Source organism: Dromiciops gliroides, chromosome 4 (genome assembly GCF_019393635.1).
Source record: "Dromiciops gliroides isolate mDroGli1 chromosome 4, mDroGli1.pri, whole genome shotgun sequence".
Lineage (NCBI taxonomy): Eukaryota > Metazoa > Chordata > Mammalia > Microbiotheria > Microbiotheriidae > Dromiciops > Dromiciops gliroides.
Genome location: NC_057864.1, coordinates 34167657 through 34180650, shown reverse-complemented (window position 1 = coordinate 34180650; position 12994 = coordinate 34167657). Strand labels below are relative to the sequence as shown.

The 12994-nt window shown below is 52.1% G+C and overlaps 1 protein-coding gene across 2 annotated transcripts in view; it reads left to right on the top strand.

Moving 5' to 3' along the window:
* Positions 1 to 12994, top strand: part of SZT2 (SZT2 subunit of KICSTOR complex) — a 76353-nt gene that overhangs the window by 5187 nt on the left and 58172 nt on the right. For both annotated transcript variants that reach the window (XM_043962853.1, XM_043962852.1), the window contains exons 7-11: positions 185 to 291; positions 507 to 717; positions 798 to 968; positions 1062 to 1296; positions 2859 to 2988. In XM_043962853.1, coding sequence (XP_043818788.1) covers positions 185 to 291; positions 507 to 717; positions 798 to 968; positions 1062 to 1296; positions 2859 to 2988 — 854 coding nt within the window. The remainder of the gene's footprint in view (positions 1 to 184; positions 292 to 506; positions 718 to 797; positions 969 to 1061; positions 1297 to 2858; positions 2989 to 12994) is intronic.

The window sequence follows — 12994 nt, the reverse complement described above, 5'->3', positions numbered from 1 at the left end:
AGGGACTTGGGGTCTTCATACCTGGGAGCCACAGCAGTCAAGGCTGGGTCAGTGGACTTCTCTGGGTTCTATGGATCTGGTGATGAGGGGCTCTCAGTGGCCGAGTTCATCTTGGAGCTCGCCTACCACTCGAGGGGGCCTTTGGTGGGCCATATCAAGCCTGACTCTATTGCCCCCCACCCAGGCATCATTGTGATCACTGACGGGGTGACCAGTGTCCCAGACGTTGCAGTGTGTGAGACACTGCTGAATCAGCTACGAAGCGGCACCGTGGCATGTTCCTTTGTGCAGGTCAGTTGTGCGGGCGCTGGCGGCGTCACCCCTGGCTTGGGGACGTGGGGAGCAGCCTGGCCTGGGGTCCATTCACTCCCTCAGTACTCCCTTCTTTTATCTGGCCCCTTGCCCAGGGCATCAGTTCAGTCTATGACATTCTCTGTAAGTGGCGGCTTGGGCTGGGCTTCCTCGTGACCTCCTGGGTCCTCCAGCCTGGCCCTGCCTCTCCCCAGGTGGGTGGTGTGTACTCCTACGACTGCAGCTTCGGCCACGTGCCCAACGTGGAGCTAATGAAGTTCATGGCCATGGCGACCTTTGGTTCCTACCTGTCCACGTGTCCAGAGCCGGAGCCGGGTGGCCTCGGGCTGACTGTGTACCACCGAGCATTTCTCCTCTACTCTTTTCTGCGCAGTGGAGAGGCCCTGAATCCTGAGTATTACTGTGGTGAGGAGCAGACAGGCGAGGCTGAGGGAGGCCGGCCCAGGGGAGGCCCCAGCTCTGACTCCCTGACTGCCTCTTTCCAGGCTCCCAGCACAGGCTGTTTAATGAACATCTGGTGTCAGCAAGCAGCAACCCTGCCTTGGCGCTGCGGCGCAAGAAGCACGCAGAGAAGGAGGTGCCTGCTGACCTGGTCAGCACCGTGTCCGTGCGCCTGAGGGAGGGCTACAGTGTCCGTGAGGTCACCCTGGCCAAAGGTGGGAGTCCTGGGTCGGGGAGGGGCTTGGGGCAGGGAGGGCCTGAGTGGGCAGGTGGGACCTTCTGACTGCCTCTGCTCCCCTCCCCCAAAGGGGGCTCCCACTTGGAGGTGAAGCTGGTTCTGCTGTGGAAGCATAACATGAGGATTGAGTACGTGGCGCAGGCACCCTGGCCCCTGGAGAGTGCAGGTCCTCGGGGGACATGGGTGGAGGTGACCATGGAAGGAGGCTACGACATCCTGCATGACGTGTCCTGTGCCCTGCGGCAGCCCATCCGCTCCCTCTACCGCACCCATGTCATCCGCCGCTTTTGGAACACGCTGCAGAGGTGGGCTAAGTGCCAGGCAGGGGCCAGGTACCGCACTAAGTGGTGGGGAGGCAAGGAGAGGCAGAAGGGCACTCCCAGTCCATGGTGGGGATGGCGTGCAAATGACCTCAGATAGGCAGGATCGCTATGGGATGCACAGGGAGTTATCACCAGAGGGAAGGCGCTGGAATCGAGAAGGGTCGGGAAGGGCTTCCTGGGGAAGGCCCGGGGGACTTTAGCTGGCATTTGAAGGAGGAAGAGATGAGGAGGGAGGGCATGCCGGGCAGGAGGCACAGCCAGTGACTGTGCCTGGAGTCGGGAGATGGAGGAGCCACAAGAAGGCTGGTGTCCATGTGTCAGGGAGTAAAGGGTGGGTGGGGCCAGGTTAGGAAGGGCTTTCTCTTTGATCCTGGAATCGATAGGGAAGCTGGAGCTCATTGAGGCATGGGGGGGGGGGGGGGAGGCGGGGCAGGTTTGGGCCTGCACTTTGGGAAAGGTGATTGAATGGCCGAGAGGAAGATGGGGAGTCTTGAGGCAGGCGACCCACCCTCAGCCTATTGCGTAGTCCACATGTGGGTGAGGTGATGCGGGTCTACACCGGGGGTGATGGTGTCAAAGGAGAGAAGGGGGCTGGTAGAAGAGGCGAAATCACAGGCCTTGGCAACAGCTTGGCTGGGTTGGGGGTAAGAGGGGGAGGAGAGCAGGACGACTCTGCGGTGGTGAAGCTGAGGGGTGGGTAGGAGGGTGTGGCTGGCCCTCTGGGGTAACAGGAAGCTTGGGAGGAAGAAGACAATGAGCTCTGTTTTTGGACACGTTGAGTTTAAGGTATCTACTGGCTGTCCGGTTTGAGATGTCTGAAGGACAGTTGGAGATGCAAAATTGGGCGTCTGAGACTTCGGAAGGATGGGTAGATGGGGAATCATCCACATAGAGAGCATGATTAAACCCATGGGAGCTGAGGCAATCACCCAGCGAAGTGGTAGAGAGGGAGAAGAGAAGGGGGCCCAGGACAGAGCCCTGGGGGAGACCCAGGGTCAGAGGGCATGATCTGGGGGAGGATCCAGCCAAGGATACAGAGAAGGAGCAGTCAGAGAGGTAGGAGAACCAGGAAGGGGGAGAAGAGAGTGTCACCAAGGAGTGACCAGCAGTGTCAAAGGTCACTGAGGTCAAGGAGGAGAGCGTGACTGGCAGTGTCAAAAGTCATCGAGGTGAAGGAGGAGAGAGTGACCAACAGTGTCAAAGGTCACAGAGAGGTCAAGGAGAAGGGTCTTAATGGGTTTTGCCCATTAAGACATCATTGGTATCTTTGCAGGGAGCTACTTCAGTTGAGCAGAGTAGCTTTGGGGGTGTGTCTGGGCTCAGCCCTGCAAAAGCAGCTAGGCTCAGTTTTCTAGGAGTGTAAGACTGGGGGTGTGAGGGGGAGATCAGGGCAGCACTTGGCCCATTTCCTGAGCTTTAGGAACTCCCCCTGTACCCCAGGGTCACATCTAGCTGGCTACCACCTTGGGTGTAGCGATGCCTTGGATGGGGCCTGTTATGTCTGGGGGAGAAATGGGCTCATGTCGTTGCCCCTTCTGTTGCAGCATTAACCAGACAGACCAGATGCTGGCACATCTCCAGGCTTTCTCCTCTGTGCCAGAGCATTTCACCCTTCCCGACAGCACCAAGAGTGGAGTTCCCCTCTTCTATATCCCACCTGGCTCTACCACCCCAGTAAGTTACCCTCGCCACTGCTTGCCCTTTCCCGTGATCCTCCTCTGAGGCCTTGTCCCTGGGCCTAAACCCTCAGTGCTTCCTCTAAGTCCTCAGGGAGTCGCCAGGTCACTCCCTCCCAGTCCTTGCTCAGCCTTTCCCCAAGTCTGGCATGTGGCTCCCACTAGGCCCAAACCTGGGGGAAGCTCCTTGTTCTGAGTTGTGTGCCTTTGAAAACTATGGGGAAACTGACCAAAGGACCACCAGGCAGCTTTAAAAATACCCATTCGTGGGGGCAGCTAGGTGGCGCAGTGGATAGAGCACCAGCCCTGGATTCAGGAGGACTTGAGTTCAAATCTGGCCTCAGACACTTAACACTTACTAGCTGTGTGACCCTGGGCAAGTCACTTAACCCCAATTGCCTCACTAAAAACAAAACAAAACAAAAAAATACCCATTCGTGGAGTATGGCCAGCTCTGTGTTGTTGGGAGCTCAGAAAGATCCCTCTAAAATCCAGGCCCAGGATTTGGTTGGAGGGTGGGTGCACTTGGCTCATCCCAGGGAGGGAGGCTCGCCGAGCCACCTCCAACTCTCCTTGCTGGCTTCCAAACGCAGGCCAGCATCCAGGAGGCTGCTTTACCCCCATCTGCAGAGACCTGGGGAAATTCACTTCCCTAATAGGTTAGTCTAGACAAGATTGGCATTTCTGGGAAAGTAACTTTGCTGAGAAACCTAGAACAAACAAACAGGCCTCCCGAGGAGGGGCTCACCCCCTCTGGGCCTCTCATCTCCACTTGCATCCAGGCTGACTGCAGAAGGCACTGACCGGCACGGCTTGGGCACTCCCAGAGCAATTTAGTTCAGCAAATACTTAGCAGTCTGCTGCGTATCAGGCCCTGTGCTGGCTCCTGGGCACCCCAAGGCTGGACCAAACTGTCTCTTTTGCCAAGGAGCTGGTAGAGCATGTGAACAGGATAATCTGTGACTGTTCCCTGGAGGAAGGGAAGCCACCAACAGCCTAGACTGGGGCAGGACTCCTTTAGAAGGGGGCCCCTGCAAGGATCTCTGGGGGATGCTCAGGACTGCCAGGTGGGAGGGAGGGGGCCAGCTGATGGTGCTGCCTGCATGGAAGCAGAGTGAGAAGGGGTTACAGAGGACACCTTGGCTGGAGCCCTGCTGGGGAAGGCTTCGAGAGCCAAGACGGGAAGGCAGTGCCCAGGGTGCTTCCCTGCCAGTTTAGATTGTTAAAACCCCTCTGGAAGAAGGAAGCAAGAGCCATCCAGCACCAGGAGGATGGTTAGAGTAGAAGCCATGGGGTGTTTGGAAAAGGCTGGAGGCTGCTTGGGACAGGACAGAGAGAGGGCCAGGCCTCTCCTTACTGCTTGGGCTGGTGACGGGGAGTAGGGAGACCAGTGGGGAGCCCCCTCTGCCCGACCCCCTCTCTGGGCAACCCCCTCCCAGAAGCCGTGACTTCTGAAAGGTTGCAGAGGGCAGCTTCTCAGGACTAGAGAGAGGTGAGTGAATGTCCTAGGTTCAAAATTCTAGATGGTATCACTTGAGGGAGCGTGTAGAGAAAGAGCCTGCCTGGCATCACCTGCAGGAGCCAGCCAAGCAGACAGTGCTGGGCACAAAGCTGACGTGCCCTGAGTCAGCAGACTTGGGCCGCAAGCCCTGAGCTTTGACTCTTCATCCTGGTGTCTGGGGCTGGAAGGGGTCACAGCTCCCTGAAGTAGGGTGTGAGGGCTATGGGCCCAAGGCCCGGCGTCAGCAGAGAGCAGGCTCCTTGTGGTGCATCTCACCTTTTCGTCAGTGACAAAGCAGGGAAAGGCATAGATGTGGAGCAGGTGATTCCTCGTGGGGAGGGCGGGGGAGTGGGTCCAAAAGTACCGTGACAGTCTGGACTGTTGGCTGGAACCTACGAAGATGAGGCTTGCTAGGCAGAAATGGAAAGTCTTGTACTTTGTCGTTACCAGTAGAAGATGGGAGAGGCGAGGTTAGACAGCAGTTGCTTTGGAAAGAATCTGGACCTCTGAGTGGATCGCAAGCTGAATGTGGTTTAGTAGTGGGCTGTGGCAGCCAAGAAGCAGATTCACTCTGGGGCTGCAGGAAGAAAGAGGCTGGGCTTCGGGGGGAGGAGGCCGTGCCTGTGTGGCCCTCGCTCTGTGTGTGACCTGGAGCACTGCAGGGATAGAGGGTGCGGGGGGCGATCAGCACGAAGAAGGGATTGGAAGAGAGGAGACTAGGGGTGTAGAAGAGGGGGCTCAGCCTTGTTCTGCTTGGTCCCAAAGGGCAGAACCAGGAGCTGTAGGAGGAAACTGCACATAGATTCCAGCTTAGCATCAGGAGAAACTTGCCAGCAGTGAGCTCTGGAAACGAGACTGCTCAGTGTCTAGAGGCTGTGAGCTTCCCATCCTGGGGGGGGCTTCCAGCAGAAACTGAGATGTTGTAGTGGGGATTCTTTTCTCGAATGGGTTGGACTGGGTGATGGCTGAAGGAAGCCTCTTCTAACTAGAAAATGGTGTGATCACAAATCTCCTCCCACTCCAATCTACCCTCCATACAGCTGTCAGAGTGCAGAGCTGACCTTGCTCACTGAACAGCAGTGGCTCCCTACTCCCTTTGTGGCCTGATCCCAGGCTGCCTTTCCAGTGTTATTGTCCATGACTCCCCTTCCCTCACTACTGTCAAGGCCAGCTGGCCTTCTTGCTCTTGCTCCTTTGCCTGCTCAGAGCCTTCATGCAGGCTGCCCCTGTCCCTCTTCCTGGAGAATTCTTCTTCCTTATCTGTTACCTCTGCTTCCTAGAATTCCAGGTTTCTTCCTTGTCCCCCAACTGCCAGGAACTGTCCCCAGAAAAATGCCTTGCATGCACTTTGCATCTTCTTACACATCCATGTTTCATGTATGGACACGCTGTGCTGGCCTGTAGCCATGTCTTCTGTGGCCCCAGGCAGCGCCTGCATAGGGCAGGGCAGTGTTGTCACTGATGGCAACTCTTTGGAGTCTTCAGATTTGGACTGGGCTGGTGAGGCCCTGGGGCTCCCAGCTGAGAGAGATGCGGATGATTTCTGAGGAGGGGCACAGTGCGGTCAGATCCATGTCTCAGGAATGTTAGCAGAGTCTGGATTGGGAAGGGGAGAGCCTGGGGTGGGGGGACCGGTCAGAAGGCCATGGCAGGGCCTGGCCTTCTGAGCGCAGGGAAGGGGTTTCAGGCCCCGCTCTTGTCTGGAGGTGCCTTTCCCTTATGGCTGCAGGCAGCCTTGGCACAGCTGGAAGCATTTCAGGTCTTCCTAGGGCATCCTCCCTGAACACAGGCTGAAGCCTGCTTCTGCTCTGAACCCCCATCCTTCCACATCCCAGACAGGGACAGCAGTGCTGGAGATCCTAGGACGTTGTCGACAATTAGGCCGGCCGTGGGGAGAATAATCAGGAGGTGTGGACGGAGACAGGATTGGGTTCGAGGTCAGGGTATCCCCCATGTTACAGATGTGGGAGGGGCCAGAAGCAAGAGGTCCCTGGCTCCTTGTGGGGCCCTGATCCTCTGTCAGAGCAGGGATGGGGACTATTGAGGCCCCTTCAGAGAAGTCGCAGCAAGTTTTGTCACAGGCTCCCCCGTTCCTTCTCATTGGACAGCAGCATCTTTCATCTGCTTGTTAGCCCCAAGACCTCGATGGTTTTTCCTTCCCACATGTCACAGCAGGCAGAAGAGCTAGGGCAAGAGCGGCTTCTCAGGAGAGGTGCCTCAGTCTGGGCTAGCCAGGCAAGGCAGCTGCCCCCTCCAAAAGCATTTTCCTCAATCGTGGCACTGATGTCATGCTTAGAATCCTTCAAGAACAGGAGTGGTGACATGCCCCTCTGTGTGGGTATCCTCAGCTCCAAGCAGGTCTGAAGCTGTGGGCACTCGGCCAGCTCTAGGAGTCAGCACAGACGTCCGTCCCCCAGCCACAGCTTGCTGGGAAGCTCTGCCCTGGGCAAAGGACCCGAGGGCTTCTCCCCATCCCTTCCTCAGCTCATTCCCCACTCCCACTGGCTGGGGTTTCTTGGCATTGGCCTCAAAGGGCTCTGGGTGCTTTTCTCAGCAGCATTCAGAGGGTGTGTCTGCAGGCCCTTTTGTGACCCCAATTAGTCTTTGCCCCAGACCCTATCAGAGATCCTGTGGCTAGTCCTGCAACTCAGCCGTGATACAATTCACCACCCTGCCCTGGGCTCGGCTTCAGATGCCTCAGAAAAAAAGATAGTGTTCCCTGCTGTGGAGGACCACAGCCAGAAAGCTTTGGATGCCTGCTGCATGCCAGGCACAGCCACGGGGCATGCTGTCTAGCAAAACAACACGTACCTGCGTGCGGAGGCATGTATGAAGTATGTGCAGGCGAAGAGGCAGGGACTGATGCTGTTGGCATCAGATGAGGAAACACTACTCTCTGCCCATGCAAGTTGTCACCCTCTCAGCAACTTAGTCTCACAAAAGCACAGGGTCACCGGCCAGCAGGCAGCCAGAGGTTGTACTTGAACCCAGGCTGTCCTGGCTCTGAAGCTGCCTCTCAGTAGCAGTTTTGTGTGTGTGTTGGGGCGGTTCACCCCCAGCCTGTGGGGGATCAGGAAGGGCTTCATATAAGAAGTGGTACCTGGTCTGATCTTTGATGGGATGCAGGAGCAGTGGAGCGAGATCCCACAGACAGAGTAAACTCAGGGGACAGGACCTCTTCTCTTCCGTTTCTTAAATTTTAAAATGTTTTTATTGATGTCTTTTTCCCTCATCAGTATCTCTCCCATTCCCAGAGAACTCTCCTTTAAAACAAATGATATTTTTTCATGACAGAAAGAAAAAGAAAAAAACTTTAGTATACCTAATCGATATGTCAACAGCCTTGTGACCCTGCCTTTGGTTCCTGGCAAAATTCTAGAACATAGCGTGAGTGAGCTCTGTGGTTAGTGTCCCTGTTGGGACAAGCCACCCTCCTATTGCACCTGCAGCAAGCTGCATCAGCCAGCCTCATTTCTGTCTGTCAAGGGGTTACTGAAAGGAGATGAGGGGGAGGCTGGCGGTCGAGTGGACCTCCTCCCTTACCCTTCTCGTGGAGGCAGTGGAACTAAGGACTGTGATGGGATGGGTTCAGAACTAGCTCAGTGGCCAGATTCAGAGTAGTCATTTGTGATTCAGTGGCAGGGATTCAAGCATTGATTTAAGTACCTGCTATATGCCAGGCCCTGTGCTCGGTGCTAGGAATACAAAAGCAAAAGAAAAGGGCCACTGTTGTCCATGGGTTTATCCACAAGTTTTTGAAAGGGAGCCAGTGTGAACACATACAAGGAGATAGAACATAGATTCTCAGTGGTTTTCTGCCAAGGCACAGGCAGGTTAGTTCTGTTAGGGAAGGAAAGAAAGCCCTCATGTAGGTCTCATGAGCATTGGCGGAGCCTCCAGTGGAATGTCTCCTAGATCTGTGTTTGACTCCCTGTTCTGTAACATGTTTAGTAGTGACTTGTAAAAGGCTTAGATGGGGGGCAGCTAGGTGGCGCAGTGGATAGAGCACCGGCCCTGGAGTCAGGAGTACCTGAGTTCAAATCCGGCCTCAGACACTTAACACTTACTAGGTGTGTGACCCTGGGCAAGTCACTTAACCCCAATTGCCTCACTAAAAAAAAAAAAAAAAAAAAAGGCTTAGATGGCATGCTTATCAGGGCTAATCCAGAGACCCAAGCAGATTTGGCAGCCTGGAACCTTGGGTTGAATCGAGTAAGTTGGAAAATCAATAGAATCAGAAAATCAGGTAGTATCTTAGCTTTGCGAGTGGAATATGGGGGAACAGCAGCCCTGCGGCCGTACACCAGAGGAGAGACCTGGGGGATTTGGGAGAAGATGAATCGGCAGCAGCACATAGCTGCTACCAAAGTGAAAGGAATCTCTCCCAGAAGTAAGGCAGTCAGACCAATGCGGGGGATCGTGTTCTGCCCTGGGCCCGTTAGCTGACGGGGATGGCAGAGGACCTCACATCTCTGCTGCATGTGGAGACTTAGTTGTGTTCAGGTGCTTAGGGCTGTCCTATGGTGGGAGGATCAACTTCTGTCTGCTTGGCCCTTGAGGTCAGAACCAGGAGTGATGGGGAGGAAGCCCCAGGAAGAGGTGGACACAGCCTGCTTTTTACATGATACTCATTTCCCCTTGGCCTCCACCCTCATCATCTTGTACCTTTCTTGTCATGAAGCAAAGTCGCTAAATAAAACCAGCAGATGAAGTGTCTGCTACATTTGAGCATGCACCACACTGCCCGTTCAGTGGTCCTCTCCTCTCTCCAGAGGGAAGAAAGTGTGTTTCATCACTCTGGGACCAAGGTGGTCATTACAATTAATTAGAGTACAGTTGCTTTTTAAATATTACTTTCAGTCACATCGGCCTGTAGCTGCTTTCCTTGGCTCAGCCAGGCTAATACAGGGAGACATCACCAGCCGGCCAGCCACCTTGAGGTGAATCATTTGGACGTGGCCACCCATGAAACAAAATAATTACAGTGTATTCAGACCATCTCTAAACTGTAACGTAGCCCTCTGTGTTGTCAGTGTGAGGTAGGCCCTTCCTTGATCAAGGGTCAACAGGGAGACAGAATGCTGGAAGAACTGAATGTTCTCAATCCTGACCATGATTGAAGCCTGAAAACAGAAGAAAATCGCAGCTTGTAAAGACAAACACCACTTGGTGGAGCTGCTTTTATTGTGCCTCCAAAGGCAAGGAGCATTGTTTCGTGGGGTGCTGTCATCTCCTGTTGTGGAAAGGCCACCAGGAAGATCATCTTAGTTTATGTGTCAACATCTGTTGCAGAGAATGAACAGGTAGAGAAGGGGTGTGAAGAACACATGTTCTTTGGTAACTTTAGCATCTTCAATGCAGAGGTCAACGTAGGTGAGAACAGTAACAAATGGCAAATTCTTTGTTCAGGAACAAAGAATGAAAATGGTCAGAGACTCGTTCACCTCACAGAAGCCTCCCATCCACATGGCCTGAACATTTTCTTTGAAAAAAGAAGAGGCAACCACTGGATGTGGTACAACCCAAATTTGTTACTCTTTGTATCAACCTGTGAAAATAATACTAGATAACACCATACAAATTTTACCCTGTGGGCACGTGGGCAGTCCTGACTTAGGAGTCCTTGCTGAATCAGCTTTTTGAGGGTAGCTAGATAACTGACTTGTTAGAACTGTGACCCCATTTGGGGCTTGCTTGGCAAAGACACTGAAGAGGTTTGCCATTTCCTTCTCTAGCTCATTTGGCAGATGAGGAAACTGAGGCAAACAGGGGGAAGGGACTTACCATGGGTCACACAGCTAGTAAGTGTTTGAGGCCCATCTCTATTTACTGCACCACCTAGCTGCCCTCAAGAATTTGTGGGAAGCTAGAATAAGAAAAATGAAAAGTAAGGAAGCACAAATAAAACAACTCCAATCTGACCTATAGAAATGAGGTTATCAACACTGAAAAATGGGAAATGGAAGCACACTTGCCCTGAGCATCACAATTGTATGTAAAATTTTGGCCCATATCAAGCAGCAACTGTGACGAACCCTTGCCAGTGTGAGAGAGAATGGCAGTAGCAGGCAGTCCCAGATTAGAGAATCTTATGGGAAGGACGTCAGTAGGTGTTGATTAGTGGTGCTTCATACAACACTGTGAAGGCCATGCAGGGAAAAAATCCAGTTTAAAGAAAGCTTGACAAGAGGCACAATTAAGCGTAGTCATTCTGAGGTCATTTCAGGATGAGACCAAGAGGAAAGTCTGCAAAGATTTTCATAACAAATAGGAACGAAGAACTGCCATATATGCACTCAGGCTTATTGAGCAAGTAGTAGAAATGGCCCTGCAAAATTAATCAACATTTATGAGGTACCCACTTTGTACCAGGTGCTGTTCTAGGTTCTGAGGGCACAAAGACAGTGAATAAAGCAATTCCTGTTTGCATGGTGACTGTGCAGACACACATAGGTATGTACAGCATAAATATAGAATGAAATAATAGCAAGTCGTTAAGCACCAGCTGGTCTGGAGAGAGGGTGCCAGAAAGTGGCAGAGAGGAGCAGGAAATGATTTCCCATGGGAGCGGATGCTTGAGCTAGGGGTGTCTAGAAGGAAGAGAGGGGTTTAGGGAAGCAGAGATGAAAAGGGGGTGCATTCCAGGGGTGGGGATGGGCCAGGGCAAAGGAGGGGAGACAGGAGGGAGAGTTGTGTGTGAGGAATACGGAGAAAGCCAGTTTGACCAGATCACGGAGGCCACAACAGGAGGCAGTTGGGGGTATCGAGGTCAGAGAGACAAGCCAGGGCAAGGTTCTGAAGGGGTTTAAAAGCTAACCTGATACTATATAAACGTAAGCTATTGTTGTCGCTGCAATAATCAACCTCGTGGCTGCTTTGCAAGGAAATCTCCCTGTAAAGTACTGTGTAAGTGTAGTTTACTATTTAAAAAAAAAAGGGTGAGCAGGAAGCTATCAGAAAAGCCTGAAAAGACTTATATGAACTGATGCAAAGTGAAGTGTACTGTCTACAAAATAACAACAATCTTGTAAGATGATCTGCTGTGAATGACTTGGTTATTTTCAGCAGTGCGATGATCCAAGACAACTCTGAAGGACTTATGAAAAATGCACTCCATCTCCAGAGAGAGAACTGATGGTATCTGAATACAGATGGAAGTAGATCCTGTTGTTGTTGTTAGTTCCTTTTTCTAAAGTTTTTTTGTCTGCTATGTTTTGCATTTTTTTTTTGAGGGGCAGTTGGGGTTAAGTGACTTGCCCAGGGTCACACAGCTAGTAAGTGTTAAGTGTCTGAGACTTGATTTGAACTCAGGTCCTCCTGAATCCAGGGCCGGTGCTCTATCCACTGCGCCACCTAGCTGCCCGATGTATAACATATTGAATTGCTTGAGTTCTTGAGGGGGTGGGGATAGGGAGGAAGAAAGAATTTGGAACACAAGGTTTTAAAAGTTGATGTTACAATTTGTTTTCATATGTAAGGTGGGGAAAATTCTAATATATATATTTTAAAAGCTAACCTAAGTTCGTATTTGATTCTAGAGGAGTGATGGAGTCAGATCTGTGCTTCTTTGGCAGCAGTATGGAGAATGGATTGGAGTGGGGGAAGATGAGTCAGGGAGACGGCTTAGGAGGCCATTGCAAAAATCTAGGCAAGAGGGGCAGCTGGGTGGTACAATGGATAGAGCACTGGTCCTGGAGTCAGGAGGACCCGAGTTCAAATTTGGCCTCAGACACTTGACACTTACTAGCTGTGTGATCCTGGGCAAGTCACTTAACCCCAATTGCCTCACCAAAAAAAAAAAAAATCTACGCAAGAGGTGACAAGGTCTGAACAAAGGTGGTAGTCAGATATGTGATTGGAGAAGGGGTTGAGAATGCTGCAGTGGGAGAAAGAGCTAGTTTTGGCAACTGATTGAATTTGAGGGATGAGAGTCCCAGATAAATGCCAAGGGATTTTGGCAGGATGGTAGTACTTTCCCCCTCTGTTTGATATTTTATTCTTTTCCTAAATGCATAAAAAACAATTTTAAACATTCTTTTTTTTTTTTTTTTTGGTGAGGCAATTGGGGTTAAGTGACTTGCCCAGGGTCACACAGCTAGTAAGTGTTAAGTGTCTGAGGCTGGATTTGAACTCAGGTCCTCCTGACTCCAGGGCCGGTGCTCTATCCACTGTGCCGCCTAGCTGCCCCCTCAACATTCTTTTAAAAAATGAGTTCCAAATTCCTCTCCCCCCTTTCCTTTCTCCCTTTCCCCTTCACCAAGAAGGGAATCAATTTGATATAGGTTATACATGTGTAGTCATACAAAACACATTTCCATATTAGTCATGTTGTGAAAGAAAACACAGACCAAACACCACCACCCCACCCCCCTCCAAGAAAAAGAAAGAAAGTAAAAGAAAGGATGCTTCAATCTGCACTCAGATTCCATCAGTTCTTTCTCTGGAGGGGGATGCATTTTTCATCATGAGTACTTCAGAATTGTCTTGGAATGTTGTCTTGCTG